Source organism: Grampus griseus, assembly GCF_964374135.1.
Source record: "Grampus griseus genome assembly, chromosome: 2".
Classification (NCBI taxonomy): domain Eukaryota; kingdom Metazoa; phylum Chordata; class Mammalia; order Artiodactyla; family Delphinidae; genus Grampus; species Grampus griseus.
Window position 1 is genome coordinate 107,231,726 of NC_139018.1, and position 25,249 is coordinate 107,256,974.

At 43.3% G+C, this 25,249-nt stretch overlaps 1 protein-coding gene across 2 annotated transcripts in view; it reads left to right on the plus strand.

Moving 5' to 3' along the window:
* The window catches only part of SNX1 (sorting nexin 1), a 35,919-nt gene extending 12,979 nt beyond the window's left edge, over positions 1-22,940 (plus strand). The window contains exons 2-15 of one of the 2 annotated variants that reach the window (XM_082649232.1): positions 1,837-1,948; positions 5,467-5,594; positions 6,143-6,209; positions 10,051-10,094; positions 11,820-11,961; positions 12,946-13,024; positions 13,478-13,553; positions 16,424-16,537; positions 16,750-16,843; positions 17,899-18,104; positions 20,526-20,669; positions 21,251-21,331; positions 21,774-21,862; positions 22,502-22,940. In XM_082649232.1, coding sequence (XP_082505358.1) covers positions 1,837-1,948; positions 5,467-5,594; positions 6,143-6,209; positions 10,051-10,094; positions 11,820-11,961; positions 12,946-13,024; positions 13,478-13,553; positions 16,424-16,537; positions 16,750-16,843; positions 17,899-18,104; positions 20,526-20,669; positions 21,251-21,331; positions 21,774-21,824 — 1,338 coding nt within the window. In that variant the 3' untranslated portion in view covers positions 21,825-21,862; positions 22,502-22,940. The remainder of the gene's footprint in view (positions 1-1,836; positions 1,949-5,466; positions 5,595-6,142; positions 6,210-10,050; positions 10,095-11,819; positions 11,962-12,945; positions 13,025-13,477; positions 13,554-16,423; positions 16,538-16,749; positions 16,844-17,898; positions 18,105-20,525; positions 20,670-21,250; positions 21,332-21,773; positions 21,863-22,501) is intronic. The other variant, XM_082649231.1, reaches the window with a different exon arrangement.
* Positions 22,941-25,249: the final 2,309 nt, after the last annotated feature.

The following is a 25,249-nucleotide window of genomic DNA, read 5'->3' on the forward strand; positions in this document are numbered from 1 at the left end:
AAAGCCCTTGTCGGTCTCATCGTTTGCAAATATTTTCTCCCAGACAGACTGCTATTCTAGCATTGCTCCAGAAAATTTTCTTAATCTTTAAACTTCCAAGTTTAGATGATAAAACAGAAATAGAAAGGTGCCTTTATTCATCTTCGTATCACAAGAATGGGTTCTTCTCGGTGTTGTTAAAAATGGGTAAATTCTAACCTGTTCTTTTCCTGTTTCTTTAGTCTCTCTGGTGAGCTACTAGTAAACTACATTTATATATGTATATTCTTAATGTATCTGAGTTTTAATCTCTCTTAGATCTCCATCTAGAGGCAACTGGTATTAGTGGGAACTGAATTAAAAGACATCAGATGGCTTTTTATGAGATTCCCTATACTGTACAAGAGCACAAGAGCATGTATAGGATGGACGTGTGTATGTAAGAAAGTAGTTGGCAATTTAAGAGGCAAAAGGGAAGTGTAGGGTTTGGTTTTGCCCTATTATTTGTTGTCTGTGTCTCGGCAGTGGTTTTTTTTTTTTTTTTTTGGTTGTTTTTTAAGATTGTGGAAGCAGCTAGAAGACAGGATCACTGTCTCTAACAGAACTGGTAACATTTAAGCACATACAACTAAAAGCTCATTAAATTTTATTAGGGTAGAAAATTCCGTTGTTTGCTAGTATAAATCTACATATTGGTAACAGTTTCTTTCCCTGAGGGTGGCCCCAGTACTGGGATGGAGCTATTTGCATGACAGATTCAAAGTACCCAATAAATCTGTCATTTCACTTTGTTCTGTTGGGTCAGAAAGGGCCTGTTTCCAAGGAACAAACACCCTCAGATTTGTTAAGGAAATGTTTCATAAAAGATTCCTTAAGTCAGGTCTTTTAACTGATTTGGCCTTGGGGTCTGACTTCAAAACCCTCTAATATGACACCATGGCTTTTGAAGTTAGATTCTCAGCTTTCTGTTAGTTTTCTACACAATCCAGCTTTGTTCACTCTGGTACCGGTCTGGGGCCTCACCCCACACTTGCTTGCGGCGGATCACAAGGCCATGGACTGACTGTATTTTCACCATGTGCCTGTAGGCTAAGCATGGCTGGTTTTTCTTCTGCTAGCCTGACACGAGTCTGGTTGAAAATTGTGTCTCTATAAGTTAAGGATGAAAAGATAAGTTATAGTTACAAACAACATTAAAGTGTCATACCTTCCTTTGCTTGTCGGGAGGGTCGGTAATATCCACATAACTGGGCTTCAGTGAATGGTTCAGCCAAGGCCACAAAATAAGGCAGGATCAGAGCTTGATTTATGGTCTCTAGTGTGGTGTCCTGGACACTAGAATGTGCCCTGTCAGCATTTGAAAGAATAAAGGTCATCAACTGAGGAGAAATGCATTTGGACAGGTTCTTTTGAAAATTATCTTTGTATACACATATCCATGTTGGCATCATGTGCTTTGGGGTAGGGCATTTCAGCAGGGTTATAGTGTTAGAAGTTAACCCTAAAATGTGTGAGTTTATTTTAGCTCTGTGATCACTCAGGCCACACTTACATAACTAATAATGATTTGCTGCTTATTAAACTGGCTGACTAGTGATCCTGTCTTCCCCTAAACACCTGGGGAAGCAACTGAGGGGTGCATCAGAAGTCACTTTCTAGGTTGGTTTGTTTTTTGGTGGTTTTTTTGGCCGTGTGAAGCAGCATGGGGGATCTTAGTTCCCTAACCAGGGATTGAACCTGTGTCCCCTGCAGTGGAAGCGCAGGGTCTTAACCACTGGACCTCCAGGGAAGTCCTCTAGGTTTGTTTTTAATGGTACAATTTTATTCATAGTATTCAGAGTATTTCTTTGTTTTCAGAGTAAGCCCCAGTCTCCAAAGAGAATTGCTTCCCTTCTTCCCATCAACAGTGGCTCCAAAGAAAATGGGATCCGTGAGGAACAAGACCAAGAGCCACAGGATCTCTTTGCAGGCAAGTATGGACTCAAAACTTAAGCTAGGAATCTTCTAAGTTGCTGAGTTAAAGTAAAAAGCTATATATATATGAGAAACACAACTCTATGTTAAGATACTATTGTGGAGGATTCCAAAACATAATAAAAGGCAGTACCTGCCATCACGATTCTTACAGGTTTAGGGAGTAAGACATAAATATACAGTTATTTAAGAATGTGATTTAGACAAATTGTTAAACAATAATATAAATGTGGCCAGAGGACTGATAGAAATATTAGGTCACAGGAGCTCAGAGGGGTCTGAGGTGAGACTAAAGCAGTGGTTTTAGACTTTTATGACCAAGACTCATAGTAAGAAATAACATTTTGTGTCATAATCCAAAATATTTATGCACTTGTATAAAACTAAAAGTTTTATTAAATGACTTGCCTTTACTACCCTCCATACAATCTGAAATTTTCTGTTGTTTCTCTTTTTTTAAAATGCTGTTTGTAACCCACTGAATCACTGTCACAATTCCCCAGTGAACAACAGACTGCAGTTTGAAAAATACTAGTATAGAACAGAGTTTCTCAATCTTGGCACTGTTAACATTTTGGGCCCAATAATTTTTTGTTGAGAGGGACTGCCCGGTTCTCAACAAAAGGTGGTCCTTCCCCTGCACCACCCCCAAAGACATTCAAAGACATTTGGCAATGGTTGGAGACATTTTTGTTTGTCACACCTGGCAGTGCTGCCGGTATCTGCTGAGTAGAGGCCATGGATGCTGCTAAACACCCCACAGTACACAGACAGCCCCTCACCAAAAAGAATTATCCAGTCCAAAATATCAGTAGTGCCCTCATTGATAAGCTCTGCTCTAGAGTGATCTTGTTAGACTTCTTGGAAGAAGCAGGATTTATGTAGGAAAAAGAGAAAGGGTGCAAATGGTTAGGCAGGAAGTATATGGTGTGTTTGAGGGACAGTCAGTAAACTCAGTGGGCCAAAACAGGGGCTTCTTAGAGATACCATGGAAGGTAAGTCTGGAAATGTTGTTTAGGAGGATTTTAGATAACAGTAATAATTAGAATTTGAATTTTCATCCTAGTGCCAATTAAGAGCCATTGGTAGTTTTGAGTAAGGAAAGTGATATGGGCAAAGTGAGGAAAGACTGACCTGGTAGAATTATTATATAAAACGGATTGCAATGGACAAAGACTGGAGATGTCAGAAGGCAATCACAAATTAGTTCAAGAATAAAATGGTAAAGACCAAAAATAAGGTAATGGAAATAGGAAAAGAAAGGTGAAAACTTTTCAGAAACTGAAATCAACAGAATCTGGTGTTGGTGATTGGATATAACGGGTGTCCAAAAATAAGGATTGAAGACAGTCAAAAGTTTCAAGCCCAAGGATTAGGAAGAAAATGGTACCATTTTGAGAACTACATTCTACAGAAGAAACTAGCTTTGAGTTGGAAGGTGGGGAGAGTGAGTTTGGGTTTTAGATATTTTAAATTTTAAATGTGGGGATCAACTTCCTAGAGGTGGTAATTGAAACTGCCATGTGAATGAGACCCTCAAAGGAGAGAATGATAAGGAAGGGAAGAGATGAGAGGGTGGACTTGGGAAGGGAAGATCTTGGGAGGACTCTCACATTTGAACTCGGTGCGAAATTAAGACATGACAAGGGAAGAAGAGGTTAGAAGAAGGAATATAAAGATTTCAAATATTTTCCAATTCCTTTCCTCTATGAAACTTAAGTGCCCACTGTTCATTCTGCTAATGTTTACATTTGGGATAAAATTTCTGGAGGAGAAATGCAAATAATGAATCATCTAGTTATATGGCAGACTGCAAAGAAAGTTTTTCTATCTTTGGGAACTTAACATTTATATGATTTGCCCTTTAAGAAGACCTGAAATCTTGGTGTGACTGAGTTACCCCATGGTTGGGTTTTATATATGAACATGTAGAAGATCTTTATTAGGGACATATTTATTGCTGATGAAGGTTCTGATTTACTTCATTCCCCAGCTGTTTTCATAAGCAGCCAATGACTGCCTCATTACTAAGAAAGGAACATAAGATATCTGTAGAAAGGAATGCCTACAGTGATACATTTAGTTTAGGACTTGAGTAGTTTCTCGGATATTTCAGTTATTGACTGTGGAAATTTAAATGTTCTAATACTTTCTACATGATTAGTTTAGTGATCGTCAGAATCTCTGTGATGGAGTCCAGTGGCTCTTCCATTACTCTTATCAAGAGTACAAAGAAAAAAGCATTTTTGATGTAAGTTTTGTCACATTTGTCACAGGACTCTCAATAAAAAATGCACAGCTCTTCAAAAGGCTTTTAGTAGCACTCTAATAAGCCAAAGGTTTTAAATGTTTAAATTCCTGTTTCGTTTTCAGTCACATTTATTGGATTGGATAACTTAATTATTTATGTGGTGCCTGCATGATATGAATTTCTTAAACATACTTTAGCTGGTTGCTTGCTTCAAAGAATCCTATCACCCTAGCATGTTCATTATGCATATTTTTGTGTGGTTTGTACTCCTACAGTAGGGCCAGATTATATTACCACCTCTCTTTTTCTGATGAGGAAAAGAATCCTGATAGGATTCCGACAGTCTGGCAAACTTGTTTATAGACATGATTAACTTTTTTTTTTTTTTTTTGCGGTATGCGGGCCTCTCACTGTTGTGGCCTCTCCCGTTGCGGAGCACAGGCTGTGGACGCGCAGGCTCAGCGGCCATGGCTCCACAGGCCCAGCCGCCCCGCGGCATGTGGGATCTTCCCAGACCGGGGCACGAACCCGTGTCCCCTGCATCGGCAGGCGGACTTTCAACCACTGCGCCACCAGGGAAGCCCTTTTAATGATAATAACATTGATCTAGGACCTGGTTATGCCTTATAGACCCCTCTGTCTGGTTTCATTTTAGCTCTAAATGAAAGTCTAGAAAAGAAAAAGAAACAGTTCTCTTTGAATTCCCTAAGGCTAGAATTGAATACTTACTGATCAGGCCAAACCCTAATGGATATTTATATTTTTCTTTATTAAAAAGAAAAAAAAATCTCAGTTATTTAGGCTTTGAACTTCTAGCTCCATTGCTCCTAGTTGAGAGTGCGTTCTTATTATTTGCCTAAGAAATTGTAATGCCTAAAAATGGTACATAATGCTCTTTTAAAAGTCCCCTCCCTAGAACACTTAGGGAATGAGTTGTTCTGTTCAGCTGAGATTTTCCTAGACAAAGACAGCTCTTTAGCACTTTTTTTTTTAAACTATTTTGATTAGAAAGATTTTCAGATATTGCAATATATTTTTATCCCCCTTGGACAGCATATATTAAACATAACTTAATCTTTGCAAGATGATCTAAAACTGTAATTGTGAACATTCTTAAACTGTGGTAAAACAACAGTGTCATCTTCAGTTGTGGCAAACAGTACTTTTCCCCCAGTGTTACTGCATTTGTATCTTAGGTCCATTTTTTCTAGCTTACAGTTTTTCTGACTCTTCTTTCATTATAAAATATCAACTATTTTTAGATGCCACAGTGGAGCTATCCCTGGACAGCACACAAAATAATCAGAAGAAGGTGCCAGCCAAAACACTCATTTCTCTTCCTCCACAGGAGGCCACAAATTCTTCTAAGCCCCAGCCAAGCTATGAGGAGGTGAGAATTTGTGCTGTTGGTCTTCTTCTGGATGTTTAGGATTGTGCTACCAGTCTGAAGTTCAGTTGAGTTTGAACCTTGATGTAACATGTATGACTCTTGAAGAAGACTCTTATGGTTAATTGACAGCCAAAATCCAATAAAGGACTCTTTCCTGGGCAGAGTATCTGTTACCCAGAAGATGGCACAGAGGCTTTCAATGGTCATTAATGATATTTAGTGTCCGAAGCTCCCATATTCAAGAGTATAGTGTCTCCTCATTCCCTCCTTAGCCTGACAGCGGCAAGTCTTCCAAAACCTAGTAATTATTCGTTATGATCAAAATAATGTTTTAAGAGAATAGATGTAACAAAGACCTTCGTGCAAGCTCCAGCTTAAAGTAGTGGAAGTTGCTTCATCAAGATTGTTGGGAATGGACAGAGCTGAACACTGATGTGTAGAAGGATATATCTATATCTAATATATGTTATATTGATGTAATGTTAATGCAGAGTAAAATTAATATAGCCTTTTTTGGGGTATCTCATGATTTGTCTTCTCTTTAAAAGCTAGAGGAAGAAGAACAGGAAGACCAATTTGACTTGACAGTTGGTATAACTGATCCTGAGAAGATAGGTAAGTGTACTTGGGACTCCCTGTGATGTTAGGATATGGCTGTGAAAAGCACAGTTAGCTAATTTCTTAATGGTTACCTCCAGAGCTGAACTAGCTAGTGTGAAATACTTCATCATTATCTTTCCTATGAAACTATGCCCCTTGCTATGCTTCCAAGGCCAGAAACAGCAGTTACCAGTACTTATTTAGGCCTTTTCTGGCTTAAGAAAGAAAAATCAGAAAATCAAATATTATTCGAATCCCTTTTTAAAAACCCAAAATTGGCTTCTCCCACAGAGTTGTTGACACCATTTTATTTCCTCTTGAGATCATAAATTCCATTTAAGCACCCTAAAAACACGTTTTAAAATCTTGGGATGCTGGATTTATTTTTCCCTCAAGAAATTTGGATTTCTTGTTACATGTCTTTTTACTATGTACTCTTGATATTCTAATAAAGTGGGGAAATCTGCATCTCTCTTTCATACGTAAAGATTAAAGAACCCAGGTTGAATTTTGATCAAATTTAAATTAGATTTTCAAAAAGCACAATACTTAACTTTGACCAGAATGTGGATTTTTAGGATAGCCTTCCTGTGTCTCAAGCTTGTGAGACCTTTTAGTGAGCAGCGGGCAAACAGGCCTCGACTTTCCTTGTTCCAGGTATAGTCTCTAAGAGAAGAGGCTGCACAGAGCTTTTTCCTCCTATTAAGTAGGGGTGATATTTGTATGGTTAAGAGGAAGAATGTGATTTCCAACCCTTTGTCTGTTCTGAACTAGGAACAAGAATTTTTAAAATCTAATTAGACTTTATGCCAAAATGGTTTGTTGTTAAACTGTAGAGTTTTACTTTTCCTAGACTGGTGCACTGGTAGGATGTTTATGAGCATCTTATACAATTCCCTCATCCACCAGTAGAGGAAATTGAGAACCAATAAATGAAATGTAGCCTTCCTGTCAGGTCACAATATATGGCCCGTGGTAGAACCTGGACCAGAATTTTGGATTACATGTTTAGGATTCTCTCTTGCCTCTCTAATATTTATGAATATTCTATATGCACGTTGATTTTAGGCTAGTTATTAGCTGCTTTAAATCCTTGGTAGAGGGCTTCCCTGGTGGCGCAGTGGTTGAGAGTCCGCCTGCCGATGCAGGGGACACGGGTTCGTGCCCCGGTCCGGGAAGATCCCACATGCCGTGGAGCGGCTGGGCCCGTGAGCCATGGCCACTGAGCCTGCGTGTCCGGAGCCTGTGCTCTGCAACGGGAGAGGCCACAACAGTGAGAGACCCACGTACCGCAAAAAAAGGAAAAAAAACCCCAGAAATTTATTCTCTCAGAGTTCTGAAGGCCAGAAGCCTTGTCATGGTGTTGGTGAGGCCATGCTTCCTCTGAAGGCACTAGAGAAGGACTGTTCCGTGCCTCTCCTCTAGCTTTTGGAGCCTCAGGCATTCCTTGGCTTACAGATGAATCACTCCAGTCTCTGCCTTCATTGTCACATGGCATTCTCCCTGGTGCCTTCACATCATCTTCCCTTTATGTGTGTCTGTCTCTGTCCAAAGGTCCCTTTTTATGTAGACACCAGTCATATTGAATTAAGGCCCACCCTACTGACCCCATTTTCACTTGATTTCTTCTATAAAGACCCTGTTTTCAAATCAGGTCACATTCTGAGGTACCACGGGTTAGGATTTTCAACATATCTTTCTTAGGGGGACACAGTTCAATGCGTAACAGTAATTTAAACATCCCGTGGATCAGATTTATTTAAACACAAATCACTTTTGGTGATAAACCTTCATTCCCTTGCATCATAGTAGATTCTTAGTCATGTCGATGCCAAGAAACCAGCTACTTCAAGATTCATATTGATCTTTATAACAGCACCTTCTGTTTGCGTGGGCTGTTTACTCAACATGAGCTTCTTATTCCCACACGCATCTAAATAAGAGTCTCACTACCAGGATATTGCTTTTTAGAGCCTTGGTAATTTGCATATGTCATTTTCAACTTCCTGAAATTATTTAGGAAATTAACAAATTTAAAACTGCTGCATTTCTAGGACATTTCCATATCTTATAAGCTCTGGACATGAAAGTATGTCTCTTTTTTTACACATTGCCTCAATAAAAACAGCTGATAAGCAGGCAAAGTGTCTGAAGATTCTACTTCACTACTGTGTTTTTATGTATGTTTGCACTTAGTCATTCCTTAATTGCAGGCACTAAATCATGGAATTGACCTTTTGGACATTTGACCATGCCTATGCAACTGTGAATGAAAATTTGAAAGTTTATAAAGTAAATTTAGATTTTTTTCCTTTTATCAGTGGTAAGCATCCTTAGTAGTATTAGGCGATATAGTTTAAGTGGTTTAGAAGAGAACTAACAGTGGTAATAAATATAAAGTAATTTCTAAAGCTTTACTTAAATAGTTTCTGGGTTTTGTTTGTTTGTTTTTTAACATCTTTATTGGAGTATAATTGCTTTACAATGGTGTGTTAGTTTCTGCTTTATAACAAAGTGAATCAATTATATATATACATATGTTCCCATATCTCTTCCCTCTTGCGTCTCCCTCCCACCCACCTTCCCTATCCCACCCCTCCAGGCGGTCACAAAGCACTGAGCTGCTCTCCCTGTGCTATGTGGCTGCTTCCCACTAGCTAGCTGTTTTACGTTTCGTAATGTATATATGTCCATGCCACTCTCTCACTTTGTCACAGCTTACCCTTCCCCCTTCCCGTGTCCTCAAGTCCATTCTCTAGTAGGTCTGCATCACATTGCTCTTTTGGTAGGGCTTGGAGAGATGAAGAAAGCAAGCCCTCTCTTCCTGTACAGTCTCCAACTTCTCTGTGTAATTTATAAAAGCAGTTATTCCCAGCCATCTCGGTGAACCCAAGTTGTAATACGTGACCCTGCAGGTCTAGAACTGCACGTTCCTCCCCTGGGCCCTTACCCCAGGGCCAGTTCAGAGGCTTTGGCAGCTAGTAATTGTTGACCTACGTTTTCCTGGTTGGTGTGGGGAAGAATCGGGGTGGGGAGGAAGGGAATGAAACCAGCCTAATGTGCCAGAGCCCAGCACTGGAGTTATGTCTGTCTCGAGTCCAATGTGTGTCTTTTCACTGCTCAGGGAGTCAATGGTGCCTTTATGTCCCTAAGTGGTTGAGGTCAGGACACTACCACAGAGAAAAACAATTGCTTGAATCCCAAATTATTGAACAGTCAAAGCCTTTTTCAGAAAAATAATTCCTCCAGGAAAGAGAGATTTGTGTGACATCAGGCAGCCGAAGTGTCTTCCTGCCAGGCCCTTTGCTCTGGGTGAACATGCTAGATGAGAGGGGTCAGTGTCCCCCAGCACCAGTGGAGGGACCGGCGCAGTACTTCTGAAAGAGCAAATGGAGCCCAGAGCTAGCTTAGGGTAGAACTTCTTGTTTCCTTTTACATCATTTGCTTCCTTCTCCTCCTCCTGCTTTATACAGCAAGAGAATTGTTTGGATTTAGACAGATGTGTGTAACTAGCCCAAATACTGGCATGGTAACAAGCGATGGATTGTCAGTATCCAGTGCTGCTTTGTGGAGGGTATAAATAGAGCCTGGCTTTGGAACAGGAGGCTGACTCTCTTGTCTGACTTAAACTGGGGCCCAGCCAGCATCCATGGGGCCATGATATGCGCCACAGAGGTCCTGAGACAAAGTAGGAACTGGATTATAGGATAGTATATAAAGCTTAGAGATGAAACAGATATCCCTTCTTGTACACAGCTCCTGTGGCTGGCTTATGATTCCTGGTTAAATGTTAGCAAGATTAGTTCTGCTTTGGTTTACAGAATAATCCTCTCCTGCTTTCTTGTTCTCCCCACAGGGGATGGTATGAATGCCTATGTGGCCTACAAAGTTACAACACAGGTGAGTCCAAGTGACCCTGCTGATGACCACCTTAATAGACTTGGGTGCTCATACCAAGAAGGTCATCATTCAGATTATTTCTGGGTATTTCTTTAGTTTCTTTGTCAACATCTTCCTTCAAGTTTACTCAAGATGGAGCAAGTCTGCATCCCCTTGGTAATCTCATCTGAGCCTTTCCACTTTTCTTCCAGAGAGCTAACACTTCAGTGTGAAACTTTGTAAGTTTTATTAAGACATGTGGTGTATCTGATATAGTACCATCCCTCTTAAGAGCTATGTGGCTTACAGCTAGTTTGGCGGATCACCCCAAACTATACCACCTGTTTAAAAATCATCAGTTCTTCTGAGGTTTCCTATGTGGAACTTCTTTTAATGCTCTCCCTAACCTTTTGCCCCTCGGGTCTGGTCTTCCTTTTTTATATAATATTAATGCATACAAAACTTACACGTTGTTGTATGCAGGTTATGAAGCATAAAAAATGAAGCCCCGAACCTACCACCAGTCTTAAGATGAGTACCATTGAATCTACCTGCGTGTTTCTCCCTCCTATCCCCTGCCTCACACCTTAGAGGTGACCACTCTCCTGAGTTGTCTCTCATTTCCTTTATTAAAAAGTCTTCCCATATGTATCTCTAAACAATGTACTGTTTTGCTTTTTTTTTTTTTGAGTTTCATTAAAATGGTATCATGCTGAATATAGTGCTTTCTTTACTACCATTGTTCCTCAGACCCATCCATGTTGTGTGTAGCTGTAGTTAATTAGTCCATTTTGTGATTATAGCATAATACATTCATGTTCCTGTTGTGAATATTTGGCATGTTTCCAGTTTTTGTAATTATGCGCTGTGAACATACTTGCACATGTCTTCTGGTGTACACATAAGAAGAGTTTCTTTTGGGTATATACTCAGGAAGTTTCCCTGGGTCATAGGTAGTGCAAATGTTGAAGAAAAGGAATACAAACTGCTTTTTAAAGTCCTTGTACCAGTTTATACTTCCATCAGCAGTATGTAAAAGTTCCCATTGACACACTTCTCTGCCAGCAGTTGGCAAGGCCCCACCTCCTTAAATTTTGCCTGTCTGGTGAGTATTAAATGATCTCTCAATATGACGTAGGCCTAGTCTTTTTTACTAGAAGTTTTCTTTATATTATCTCTCTACTACTTGTTGACCTGCCCCTGTGTTCTAGATCCTGTGACACTTTAAAGGTTAAAGTGTCTACAGTGTAGACATTTCGTCTGATCCTCCCCCTTAGGGGCATTGTTTACTCTGTCTTTTCTTCCGTTTGGCTGCTTTAATTCCAGCAGCTAATACCCTTAATAAGTCAATGCAGGATGAATGGGTTAATAGATGACCATAGAATTCTAGCTTTAAACTAGATTGCAACATCTCTTTCCTTAGAGCAAGAGCCCTTAACCTGCAAATAAAACCACATTTGAATTTAATTAGTTGCCTTTGTAATCTAATGTATATTATTTTATGCACTTAAAATCATTATTCTGAGAAGGGCTCCATAGATTCCCAGACAGCCAGAGGGGATTATAGCTCAGAAAACAAACAAACAAACAAACAAGAGTAAGAATCTCAGAGAAATTTATTTACCAAGTGGCTAAATGACAGGGATCTGGGAAAAAGATTCCCTTGATGTCAGCTGGATGACTTTTAAGATACTCATTCATCCCCTATTTAAAATGAGATCGCCTTGTATTTTTTCTTTCCCCAAGACGAGCTTACCAATGTTCAGAAGTAAACAGTTTGCAGTGAAAAGAAGATTTAGTGACTTTCTGGGTCTTTATGAGAAGCTTTCAGAGAAACACTCCCAGAATGGCTTTATCGTCCCTCCTCCCCCGGAGAAGAGCCTAATAGGTAAGCCTGTGGTCTTTAATTCTGCTTAGATTCTTTCCTTTGCATTCTTTCTGCCATATACTTTCTACTTAGTATATGAGACTACTTTTAATAGCAGTGTAGACTCTTGCAGTTAGAAAAGAAGTATTTCCGGGACTTCCCTGGTGGCACAGTGGTTAAAAATTCGCCTGCTAATGCAGGGGACACTGGTTCGATCCCTGGTCTGGGAAGATCCCACATGCCGCAGAGCAGCTAAGCCTGTGTGCCACAACTACTGAGCCTGTGCTCTAGAGCCCGCGAGCCACAATACTAAAGCCCTAGAGCCCGTGCTTGGCAACAAGAGAAACCACCGCAATGAGAAACCCATGCACTGCAACGAAGAGTAGCCCCCGCTCGCCACAACTAGAGAAAGCCTGCGTGCAGCAACAAAGACCCAACGCAGCCAAAAATTAATTAATTAATTTAAAAAATTATTTCCAGCATTTTCCTATAAATTACACGTGGTCTAGAGAAATAGTATGTTTTGACATGGTCTCTTTCTTTGAGTGCAATAGGAGGCTCTGGTTTTAGCTTCTACAGTTGTGTGTGTATGTGTTTGTATTGGTATCCTGGAGTCTTCAATGATTGCTGTTCCTTCCAGATTGAAATGTACTAACTGAATGAGGAGAAGGAGATGGGGCAAGGAATCTTCCCATTACAATCAACTGATGTCTGTTAATCTTTACTCAGAGCCCCATGGCCCCCTTTTAGAAAACATGTGCTCTGGAAATCCCAGAGCGTAGAACCTTCAGCACTTTAAGACTAGTTTAAAAATTGACTGTCATGAAAAGAACCTTTTGTTCATGCCTGCTCGTGACATAGACGTGGACTTTGGTTGTATTTTGTAGAGCTGTCCTCATTGCCTTCCTCCTGTGGGCTTTTTTTTTTATAGCCTTATGCTTTTCATGATGATACATGGGTTTTTTGTTTTTTGTTTTTTTTTTTGCTTTTTAAATTCTTTTCCAGGAATGACAAAAGTAAAAGTTGGGAAGGAAGACTCTTCTTCTGCAGAATTTCTTGAAAAACGGAGGGCTGCTCTAGAAAGGTAAGTACCGTAAAACTATTTTCTTGAATACCATGAGAACAAATGAGAAGCAGAAACTGAGACTTAATTACGATGAGATATTTGCTGGAGTTACTAGTGGTGAAACTTGAGTGAATTAAAGATTCCCACCTCCATATTATCTCTAACCTTTCCTAAGTCTCTTTCCTTCCCACCTCAGGAACAGAACATCTTCTTTCCCCACCTTGAGTGAGCAATCAAATTCTCCTTCTTCAACAGTCAAACATGAATGGCTCTGAGGTCACTTTCTGAGCAGTTATTTTTCTTCCCTTTTTGGAAATGTGAAGAATATGAACTTGAATGTGCTTGTACTTAAGTGCCTTATCTGAGGACATTTTAAAGTAATGAGAGACATTGTACCCCTGCCAGCAACTGTATGATACTCCAAACCTTGTGAGGCCAGGTCAGCTAACCAGATAACTCCTTACCCTGTAGGTACCTTCAGAGGATTGTGAATCATCCTACCATGTTACAGGACCCTGATGTCAGGGAGTTCTTGGAAAAAGAAGAGGTTAGTATTGTACAAACTGAATTTCACAATTCATATCTGCCCCTGTGAAATGAAACCAGTTCATTCAACAAATATTTGAGCACCCGTGTATAGCCTAGTCTCAGACTACATCCTAGTTCGTAAGCACCCAAAAGTGACAAGTATTCTTCAGCCTCTGAAATAAAAGAAGCTCTGCCTGCAGTCAAAAGTAACTGGTTGTAGGGCTTCCCTGGTGGCGCAGTGGTTGAGAGTCCGCCTGCAGATGCAGGGGACACGGGTTCGTGCCCCGATCCGGGAAGATCTCACGTGCCGCGGAGCGGCTGGGCCCGTGAGCCGTGGCCGCTGAGCCTGCGTGTCTGGAGCCTGTGCTCCGCAACGGGAGAGGCCACAACAGTGAGAGGCCTGCGTACCGCAAATAAATAAATAAATAAATAAATAAAAGTAACTGGTTGTGGAGGTCAAACTGCAACCTAGTTTTGTCTTTGTCTTATTAGATCAACACAGTGATCTGTTGGGCAAGTCCTTGGAATGTCTTTCATAGGTTACTACTTGGCTCAAATTGAATGCTTATTTTGTGCCAGGAGCTGAGGGGTTTTTAGTTCAAAACCAGTTACCACAGAGCACAGAACTGCCAGCATATAGCAAAAGTGTTGATTCAAGTGGACAGTCTTTTTTAACAGGCTATGCACAGGCTATTCATGATTGTGAAAAACTAGAGACAGCTCAGTTGCTAATAATTGGAGAATTAGGTGAAATATATCGATACAACAAATACTTAATTCTCATCATAAACAGAATATACAGAAATTCATTGGAAGCATACATTTAAAGAATTATGAGGGAGAGGGATAAATTACGTGTATGAGATTAACAGATATGCACTACTATATATAAAATATATAAACAACAAGGATTTACTGTATAACACAGGGAACTATATTCAGTATCTTGTAATAACCTATCATGGAAAAGAATCTGAAAAAAAATATAACTGAATCACTTTGCTGTACACCTGAAACTAACACAATACTGTAAATCAACTATACTTCAGTTTAAAAAAAGAATTATAAAAAGTGAAACATGAAACAATATATAAATACAGCTGAAGAAATATGTTATGTTAGTCATTAAGGATCAAAAGAAACACTGGAATAAAACAATGTTATATCTCATAGGAAAGAAAAGTAGAAGAAAATAAGTGACAGGGTAGGATTATTGTATTTATTTTTTTCATTTTGTTTTTATTTTTACATTTTTCTTTAATTTGCATATCCTATGTATTACTCTGATTAAGAAAATGGTACTAAGTATATGGGTTATTTTCCCCCCCAAAATGGACTCTTTTTTTTTTTTTGCGGTACGCGGGCCTCTCGCCGCTGTGGTCTCTCCCCCTGCGGAGCACAGGCTCCGGATGCGCAGGCTCAGTGGCCACGGCTCGTGGGCCCAGCCGATCCACGGCACGTGGGACCCTCCCGGGCCGGGGCATGAACCCACGCCCCCTGCATCGGCAGGCGGACTCTCAACCACTGCACCAGCAGGGAAGCCCCCAAAATGAACTTTTTAAATTAAAAATTCTCTGTCTAATGCTCTAAATCTTTTTTCTCCTCTGGGATCCCTAAATCCACTTTTCATTTTCACGCCCTGCTTGGTACCCCTAGAGCAGGGTTTCTCTCCAGTGGCACTGCTGACATTTGGACTGGATCATCCTTTGTTGTGGAGGCTGTCCTGTGCTTTGTAGGGTTAGCAGCATCCCTGGCCTCATCCACTAGATGCCAGTACCCTCCCCCACCTCCCTGTCCCCAGTTTTATTATTATTTTTTTATAAATTTATTTATTTATTTATTTTTGGCTGCGTTGGGTCTTCATTGTTGCATGCTGGCTTTTTCCAGTTGCAGCGAGCGGGGACTACTCTTCGTTGTGGTGCCTGGACTTCTCATTGCGGTGGCTTCTCTTGTTGCAGAGCACAGGCTCTAGGCACGCGGGCTCAGTAGTTGTGGTGCGCGGGCTCTAGAGCGCAGGCTCAGTAGTTGTGGTGCACAGGCCCAGTTGCTCCACGGCATCTGGGATCTTCCCGGACCAGGAATCGAACCTGTGTCCCCTGCATTGGCAGGTGGATTCTTAACCACTGCGCTGCCAGGGAAGTCCCCCCTGCCTCCAGTTTTAATAAGCAAAATTATCCCCAGACATGGCCAAATGTCCCCTAGCGGGCAAAATGGCCCTGAGTTGAGAACCAGTGCCTCAAGAGTCCTGGGCACTAAAATCTAATTGTTCAGCGTGGTATACTATATACACTATGGATTCTTCAGCATCCCTTTCATGCCTTCGGAAAGGAGTGGGAAGACTGAACCAGTCAAATTGTTTCTAAGTATTCGGAATGCTTGACTTAACTAGATTGTCCCTAAAAGTAGCCTCAATCTGAATAAATTATGTTCTTGTCCTTGGACCTTTGTTCACTGAGGAAAATCCAAATGGAATTGCAGCACGACTTCAAAGTGTCTCAAGATTTTAAGTCTAGCTGTGTGCAGAGTATGCATCCAAAAGAACTTCTGACTTTTAACAAAAGCGTGTTTGGTGTTTAAGAAGTTCATGCCTAGGTGGGCAGACTATCTCAACGTGAGGTCACCTGGCCACGTAACACACTCTGCTTTCTTTCTGCACACAATATCAGAAGCTGAAAATTTTGCTGATTCTATTTAATGTGGTCCTTTGATTTTTTTTTTTCTCTTTACATGCTAGTTATGGATTTGTCTAACTGCCTTTGAAAATAACAAGCTACAGTTCAAATAATTTGTTTGGCAAGTTTTGGGCATGCCATCTGATGGATACTAATTCTTCTGAACCTAAAATAGGGGCAGCAGATAACTTGCCACCCTGCCTTCTTGGTCTTGTAGCTGCCACGCGCCGTGGGTACCCAGACATTCAGTGGTGCTGGTCTCCTCAAGATGTTCAACAAAGCCACAGATGCAGTCAGCAAAATGACCATCAAGATGAATGAATCAGACATTGTGAGTAGCCCTGTGCCTCTCAGCTTTCCCTACCCCCTCAGGCTTATGGGTCAGAAGCCTTGAGGAGTCCTGAAATTTCTGAGATTAGAAACTTTCTTTTTATGATAATTCAGTCCCTTTAAAAAACAAACAAACAAAAAAACTGCTAAGGAAAGACTGCTCTACACCTGTATGAGTAGCCTCCTTTAAAGCTCTGGGCCTGTGTGTTTCAGTGGTTTGAGGAGAAGCTCCAGGAGGTAGAGTGTGAGGAACAGCGCTTACGGAAACTGCATGCCGTTGTAGAAACTCTAGTCAACCACAGGAAAGGTAACAAACCTCCAAAATGCACTTGGAACTGGGGGAAACTGATGTCTCCAGTGAGCTGGAGATGGGAGGGTATGCTGTTCCCAAGCCTCTCAGCCATTCAAGTTGAAATTCTCAGCCCACCTGGTCCTTGATGTTCTTATCGAAAAGGTATGCCCTGCATCTCCTGGCAAGAAACATGACTCCACCACTGAGGACATTGTACTCTTTACCTGGGAGAGGTACAGGGAAGCCATCCCAGTTACAGCTTGACCTGGGATGTAGGCTTCTGTTGGTGGCATTTGAGTTGGTGGCTTATATCCAAAATGATGTTACATGCCTTAGCTACATGGTCCAATGAGCAATATGTAAATGCGGGAAACCATATATGTCTCTTAACCCTTCTTCACCTTTCTTTGGTGAGATTTACTTAAGAGCTAGTGAAATTTGCCAAGTTTGAATGCTTTCCTTTTCTGCCTTAAACATGCTGATAATCAGAACTCTAAACAGGCAGAAAACCATTAGAATGAGGGCAATGTAAGGGTTGGCAAAATATGACCCAGCCCATGGGCTGTATCTGGCCATGGGCCTATTGCTCTGGGTTGGGAATGGTTTTTACGTTTTTAAAGAGATGGGGAGGGGGGGTGGGGAGAGTGAACCAAAGCTTAAAATACAACAAAGTTGTCCTGCTCTGCCGCATGCAAAACTATGCAGTGTGCATACACTCACTCTTGCAGAAGGCTGCTTACCACAAGCTCTAACGTAAAAATCAGAATCATGCCATTGGCCTGTTTTTATTAACTGGCCCCTGGTTCTCCAGGAATATTGGAGCTGCTTCTTCCAAGTAAGCCTAACCTAGGGAAACTAAGATCAGCAGTTACCTCTCCCTGCTCAAGTGACCGAGCTGCATTGCCCTCACTTTCTGAATACAGTTAGCTGTGGTGTAAGTAACTAGGTTACAGAGCCCACAGTTGCCAGACATGCGGGGGCCAGCATTGCTAAGGCACCCATTGCAATGCCAGCCGACTTGTCCCTTTTCCTTGGGAGATCAGAGGCCTCTGCTATCTTCCTCCTTCCAGAGCTAGCGCTGAACACATCCCAGTTTGCAAAGAGTCTCGCCATGCTCGGGAGCTCTGAGGACAACACAGCATTGTCACGGGCACTCTCCCAGCTGGCTGAGGTGGAAGAAAAGATCGAGCAGCTCCACCAGGAACAGGCCAACAATGACTTCTTCCTCCTTGCTGAGCTCCTGAGTGACTATATTCGCCTCCTGGCCATAGTCCGTGTAAGCGTCTCATTCCTTTCCTCTTTCTCCTCCACTTGATTTAATTTGTCTTTTCCTTTGCTCTTCCCGTTCCCAAGATGGTTTCATCCATTATAGCTCGAAATAATTTTTTCTGCTCTCAAAAGAGAAGGTGTCTCGTAAACCAAAAGTCCATTAAACTTTTAGTTATCACTGAGTCACATTGAGGCCCACAGCCAGTTTTTTAAATGAATTTGGAGAAAAGACCACTCTTGAATTTCCAAGTAGGGCCCTCCTTATTGTTGAAGCTGGACAGTATCCTCTATGCTCCTTTCTTCAAACAAGGTTTATTACAGACCTGCGGTCTTGTCCCCCTGGAGCAGTGACTTCCTCAGTCCTTTGGTGTTTGCCTCCTTAACAGTAAGCGGCGGCTTTGCCCTGGCAAGAGCTCTTGCTGGCTTCCACTTGTCCCTCCAATGTGGGCAGTCAGGTAACTAAACAGAACTGGCTTGGCACTGGCTGCATGGAGGAGTGTGGCCAGGGGGCCAAGAGAGCTTGTCACCAGAGCCCTCTGTGAGCTTTGCTGACCGCACCGGTAGAAACACTGCAGCCTGCCCCTCAGGTCGAGCACCTCACCTTCTCTTCTGGTGACCAGGGCACTCTGGTTTCCCCTGACCTTTCAGAGTGGCCAAGGAAGCTTCACCGGGCAGTGATATTAGCTCTCACATGGCCTCCCTGAGACAGAGGAAAGAGCCAAGAGGGAGCCTGGCGCCTGCCCTAAAAGGGCCTGAGTCTGCCCGACCCAGGTTGGGACCAGAATGTATGAGCCTCTGAGTTGGAGCAGAGCCACCTCCACTCCCCGTCCCCAACCTCGCCCTTGCCAGAGAGCTCCTGTATTGTCAAGAGCCAAGCTGCACCCAGGACTCTCATTTCCTCCGTGGTAGAGGTGCTTAATATAGCCTGTGAGGTTGCTCATTGTCCTCTCCCCTTGCTGTTTGCTTTGCTGCTAACTCCAGAGTGATAAGAGGCTGAAAAAATAACCTGCTTGGGAGTTTTTGGAACTGGTCAGACTACTTAGACTGGAGAGCCGTCCCAGGGAAGGGTTCTCTCTGGGGAAGCTTTCAGAGAGCAGTATTGTTTGGGGTCTCTGGAGAACTCGGCACTTGGATATGACCTTCAAGCCAGGTGAGCCAGTATGGACAGGGGTGAGGGAGGCCTAGCTGGGGCAGCTCGCCTTAGAGCACAGAACTGCAAGCTGGTCTTTTTCCAGAGATCCCTCACCTGCCCTCCTCGTAATCGTGAGCTAGCTGTGGGGTTGGAGAGATGAACAGATGTTTCTTTTCTGCTGAACCTGCAGCTGTACCACAGTTAGCCCGGGGGGTTAGGTTGGATTTGAGGTCACCCTTTACCTAATCCTTTGACATTCAGCTGTTTAGAAATTGAGGTGAGCAGCAGTGACAATGCGGGTGAAGGTAACTTTGGTGTCATTTCACTCCCTAAGGCTCAAGTCTCGGCAAAGGCCTGCACTAAGGAGGCCTAGAAAACATCCAGGGAGCTCTTGTAGGGAAGGGGAGCAGGAGGAGCAGGGCTGGGAGGCTGCCCCAGACGCAGGTCTTTCATCCAGGCCTCTTGAAGCCTACAAAGCCAGTGGTGGTGCAGGATGGTTTTGTTAGGCCAAACAGCTATCCTCTGGAAACGCTGATTGTGGTCAAGGAGCTAGAAACATGGAAAACCAGCAGGTGGACTTTGGAGAGCTTCTTGGGGGCCTTGATAGCCTAGAACAGTTGAATGTATGGATGAGATGAAAGCAGTGTGTCCCTGTGGTAGGTTTAAGTGTTTATTTAAAGATCTGTTAAGCTCACCCTGTATATTGTTCGGGTATCAGTTTAAAGTTTGCTTCCTTAGGTTGGCCTTCCCTGATGTATCTCCCAGGCTAAGCTAGATCCCCAGTTTTATTACAGTACTGTGCTTGTTTTCTCTGTACTCTGCATACTTATAATTACTTATTGGCAATTAGTAGTACAGTGTCAGCCTTTCCTGTTAGATTACAAGCTCCATGAAAGCAGGCCCATGTGTTTCATTCCCCATTGTATTCTTAGCTCCTGGCACATGGCAGACACTCAGGGAAAGTGTGTAGACTCATGAACTGACTGATCTGAGAGAGGCAGTTCCAAAGCCATAGGACTGGGCACCAGCATCAGGCCACCTACTGTGCTCCCAGCCCTCCAGCCTTGGGAGTAGCATGAAGCAGCATGGCGCTGGCCCACTGGATCCTTGGAGAGGAGTCTTACCCAAGCTTGTGCTTTTGGATGTTAAACTTCCAGCTGGGCACTAACACGTGGCTGCAGAACCCGCTCTTGCTCGGTCCTTCCCTAGCACAGCTGCTGGGAGAGCCCCCCAAGGCAGAGCCAGCAGAGCTCCTGAAGGGCTGGTTGTGCTCTTCCCCAACCTCCACCTTCACAGGCCGCCTTTGACCAGCGCATGAAGATGTGGCAGCGCTGGCAGGATGCTCAGGCCACACTGCAGAAGAAGCGGGAGGCTGAGGCTCGGCTGCTGTGGGCCAACAAGCCTGACAAGCTGCAACAGGCCAAGGATGAGATTGTAGAGGTGAGGCCCCCGAGGCAGCCCAGCAGGGGTGTTCTGCTGGCTCCTGAATGAGCCTGGGTCCCCTCCCACCCAGATGCTTAGAACCCCACAGCAGGCAAGAGAACTGATTGAGTCTAAAGGACAGCTGCTGGGGAAGCCTCTGAGAATGATCCAGGCTTGCCATGAGACCTGGCCCTCCTTCTCCTTTCCTGTTCCACTCAAACTTGCCAAATTAGAATCTCTGCAGGAGCAGTCCTGGCTGGGTCTTTGAAAAGCTCCAAGATGATTCAGATGTGCCCCCCCGGTGAGAACTAAATTCATTTCTGTGGGGCTCCCAGCTTTGCTGGCGAATACCTAAACCAGAGCCTCTGGGGTACCAGAGCTTTCTTAGGAACCAGGCTTGGCCTGAGGCACGCGGCATCTCTTTCCCAGCCAGCCTGAAAGATGGCCTTCTACTGGACTCTGGCTGAATCTCCATATCTAGTCTTACCCAGAGGGACAGACAAATGCCAATTGAGGTCTCAGATACAGAATTTCTATTCAAAGGTAAAGACTTAATACCATAATATATTAAGTGATCCTTTCTTTCCTTTTCTTCCCAGTGGGAGTCTCGGGTGACTCAGTATGAAAGGGACTTTGAAAGGATTTCAACTGTGGTCCGAAAAGAAGTGATACGGTTTGAGGTGAGATAGAAGATCCTACTTCTCACAAGTGTGCAGTGCCTGGTTTAGTAACATTGTTGGTTTTGTCCAAGTCTCTATTGAGTAGGGAGACAGATGGTGGTGCCAGTGACTTGGCAGCTGTTGTGAACAGGCGTGGCCGCCTGTGTGTGTGTGTGTGTGTGTGTGTTCATGTTCGTGTGTTTGTTCCTGAGGCAAAGTGGCTGTCCTACACTTGTTGCTGGACCAGAGCACAAAACAAAGCTTGCAGCTGTCATAAACCTTCTACTCCCCTTCCCCACCCTGCCACCATTCAAGAAAACCTTGCAAGAGGCTATTTGGCTGGAAATTATAGCCAATCCAGCTGCTGCCTCTACTTTATGAGGCTGTGCTCAGCCTTGGTCAGCAAAAAACATCAGCACCCTATCAAGAGGGGAAGGAGCAACTGTCTGGATGGTCAGTGTAGAATCCTGTCTCCTTTAGAAAGAGAAATCCAAGGACTTCAAAAACCACGTGATCAAGTACCTTGAGACACTCCTGTATTCACAGCAGCAGGTATGTAACTTATGCATGGCTTTCATCCTCTCTTGCTTGCTCTGAAGGCCAGCTGCCTACTTATGGCTTTGGTGACAGGATGATCTGGCCCTGCTTCAGAGGGGCTGGGCCCTGCTTAATCAATACTTGAAAGTAGGTCCTGGTTCTCTAACGTGGCGCATCCAGTAGGGTCTCTTCCTAAGCAGGATTGCCCTAATCCTATAATGAGTTAGTTCTTAAGAACAAACCCCAGCTCTCCTCTCCCTATAACCCCGTGATACCACCTAACCCTCTTGAGGCTGAGGCCCCAATCAGTATGTGAAACAGTGGCTGCCTGTGAGGAGCTGACTGAGCTGAGCCAAGCTGTGGCCCCCATGGGGGTACTTCCTCCAGGGTAGAACCAGGACTGTCTTCAGATATTGCCCTTGCACTTGATGCTTCCCTCAGTCTAGAGAGGTAAGGGCAGTGTGGCTGGCTGGCCAATCTGTCCCAAGGTCCACTGTCAGCGAAGCCATTTCCTCAGCTTGGCCTTAGCCCAGGCCTCCCTGTGGGTGGCTGAGGCACTTGGGAGAGGGCCCTGGCACTGTGCCTGTTCCCCTTCCAGGCTCAGGCTCTGCCACTAAATGGGGACACTTGCTTACTGACCCCACTTCTTTGCAGCTGGCAAAGTACTGGGAAGCCTTCCTTCCTGAGGCAAAGGCCATCTCCTAATGGACCAAGGACACCAGAGTCCACCTGCCTGACGCTGCCTTTTTATACACTGTCCTCCTCCACCTCTGCTGGACCCCAGTGATGCATCCTGCCTAGCCTGGACTTCACCCCTTCCTCCCTGCCCCCATGGCCAAGCTGTCCCCAGTCACTCTAACCAGTCCTACATTTAGCTTCCATATATATTTTCTTACCTGAGAGAATAGTTTCTTGCTTTAAGCAAAAAACCTATACTAGATGGTGGAATTATGGGATAGGGGTGGAGTATTGATATAAATATATAAATACAAATGTATATTTTTCAGGATGTGGTTAGGAACTGGGAATAACATTTTCTGTTACTCCTGATGGTGCCATGAAAAGATTATGTAATAAAATACTTTAAAATCGGGTCACATGACTCAGAATGGTGGTGCTTTTTGCTTTAGGCTGGGGAGCAGTTGGGAAGCAGGTCTGGAATACTCCTAACCAAGAAATGCCCAGGTATAGCCAGGTATAGTTACTTCCTCTCCACAGGAGTTCACAAGCTTCTGCTCCTGCTTCCCTATGGATCTGGAATTTCCTTTTCTCTGTCTACCTCAGCTACCTGTTCTGAGGGTCTCTTAATCTATTTAACTCTTACTCCTACTTCTTTAGGGAAGGAGTTTTAAACACATCTCTTATAATAAGAGGGACAAAAGCAATTCTCCTGCAGAGGAGGCCAGCTTTCACTTTTATTCCTGCCCTGTTTCCCTCAGCTGCCCAGGGTTCTCTGAGAGTCTTGCTTTCTGATCGCAAAGCCTTGCGTTCTGAATATCTTTTTGCTGCCCATCAAAGCATGTCCTCAGTAGACTGGTCCATGTTAAAAACGTAAAGGACTGATAAGGACTTAGCACTTTGTCCCACTGACAACAGAACCAGGCACTCTGGCTCTAAATAAAGTCATCCCAGGATTCCTAAACCTTCTGAGTTCCAAGAAGCTTCACTATCTGTGCCCAGGGGGGAGCATGCCGGCAAGAGGCCCGAGTGTGGTCAGCACAAGCTGAGGGCGTTCAAAGGGGTCTCTGTGCTGGCCTGGCCAGGGAGGCCCAGTCTTGGATGCACCCGTGCCGGGCTTCCCCTCAGCTGTCCGCAGCCGCTAAGCTTGCTGGTCAGAGCAGACTGTGAAGCTGCTCTGTGGGACAGGCTGGCAGGCTGCCTGCACGCAGGAACCTCCCCACTTCCAGCCCTACCAGCTGCAGAGATGCCCGGCTCTGTCAGTTCTTGTGGGGGCAATGTCAACCTTTGGGGAGGGCAGCGTGAGGCAGGAACCGGCAGTAAACAGCAAGCAGCGCTGATCTCCAGTCCACCAGCCTGACGGGGAGTGCCAGTGCCGGCAAGTACTTTTTCAATATGTGGATTTTTTTTTTTTTTTTTTTTTTTTTTAGAAAAAGTCACTCAATCTCTCCCTCCCCGCTAATATCCTTTTTTTTTTTTTTTAACATCTTTATTGGAGTATAATTGCTTTACAATGGTGTGTTAGTTTCTGCTGTATAACAGTGAATCAGCTTCCCCTAATATCCTTATTACCACCTTTGATTTTATCCTTCCAGTCTTATATGCTTGCTCCGCTTAGTTATAATAATATACACATAAAATATTTTGTATCCTGCTTTTATCATTCAACACTGTATAAGTTATAAGCATTTTTTCTATTTTGTTATCTATCTTCACAGACTTTATTTGTAAGGCTGTGTAATTTTAAGGCTTCCATAGAGTGACTGTACCATAATTCTGACTCATCCCTTGCTGTTGGATTCCTGGTTTGTTTGGTAACTTTTAAAATTTTAATATGATTTTAAACTTACAGAAAAGTTACAGGAATATCACAAAGAACTCCCATATATCCTTTACCCACATTTACCAAGTGTTTACATTTTTATCCCATTTGCTTTATGACTTATGATTTGCTTTATCTGTATTTACATGTTGTATTTTCTGAATCATTTGAGAGTAAGTTGCAGGCATTGTACCCCTTTACCCCAAAACTTCAGTATGCCTTTCCTTAAGAATAAGGACATCCTCTCATAATTTATAACCATAACCACTTATCAAAAACAGGAAGTATAACACTGATAAAATACTGTTAATCTGGGCTTCCCTGGTGGCGCAGTGGTTGAGAGTCCGCCTGCCGATGCAGGGGACACGGGTTCGTGCCCTGGTCTGGGAAGATCCCACATGCCGCAGAGCGGCTGGGCCCATGAGCCATGGCCGCTGAGCCTGTGTGTCCGGAGCCTGTGCTCCGCAATGGGAGAGGCCACAACAGTGAGAGGCCCACACACCGGAAAAAAAAAAAAAAATAATACTGTTAATCTAACACGTGCTCTCTATTTAAATTGTGTCAGCTGTCCCAGTAATGTCCTTCATAGTGATTCCTGGTGCAGGATCATGTGTTACATTTAGTTGTGACACATGATTACATGTGTCTCTTTTAATCCAGACTTCTTGAGCCTTTCCTTGCCTTTTATTACCTTGGCATTTTTGAAGAATACAGTCAGGTATTTTGTAGAATGTTCCTCAACTTGGATTGGTCTCATGGTTCCACATGACTAGATTAGGTTTTTGTATGTTGGGCAAGAACACCACAGAAGTGACATGTCCTCAGTGCATCTTAAGTTGGCATGTGATGGTAGTTGGTCCCATTAATGCTGACATTAACTCTGATCTCTTGGTTAAGCTGAT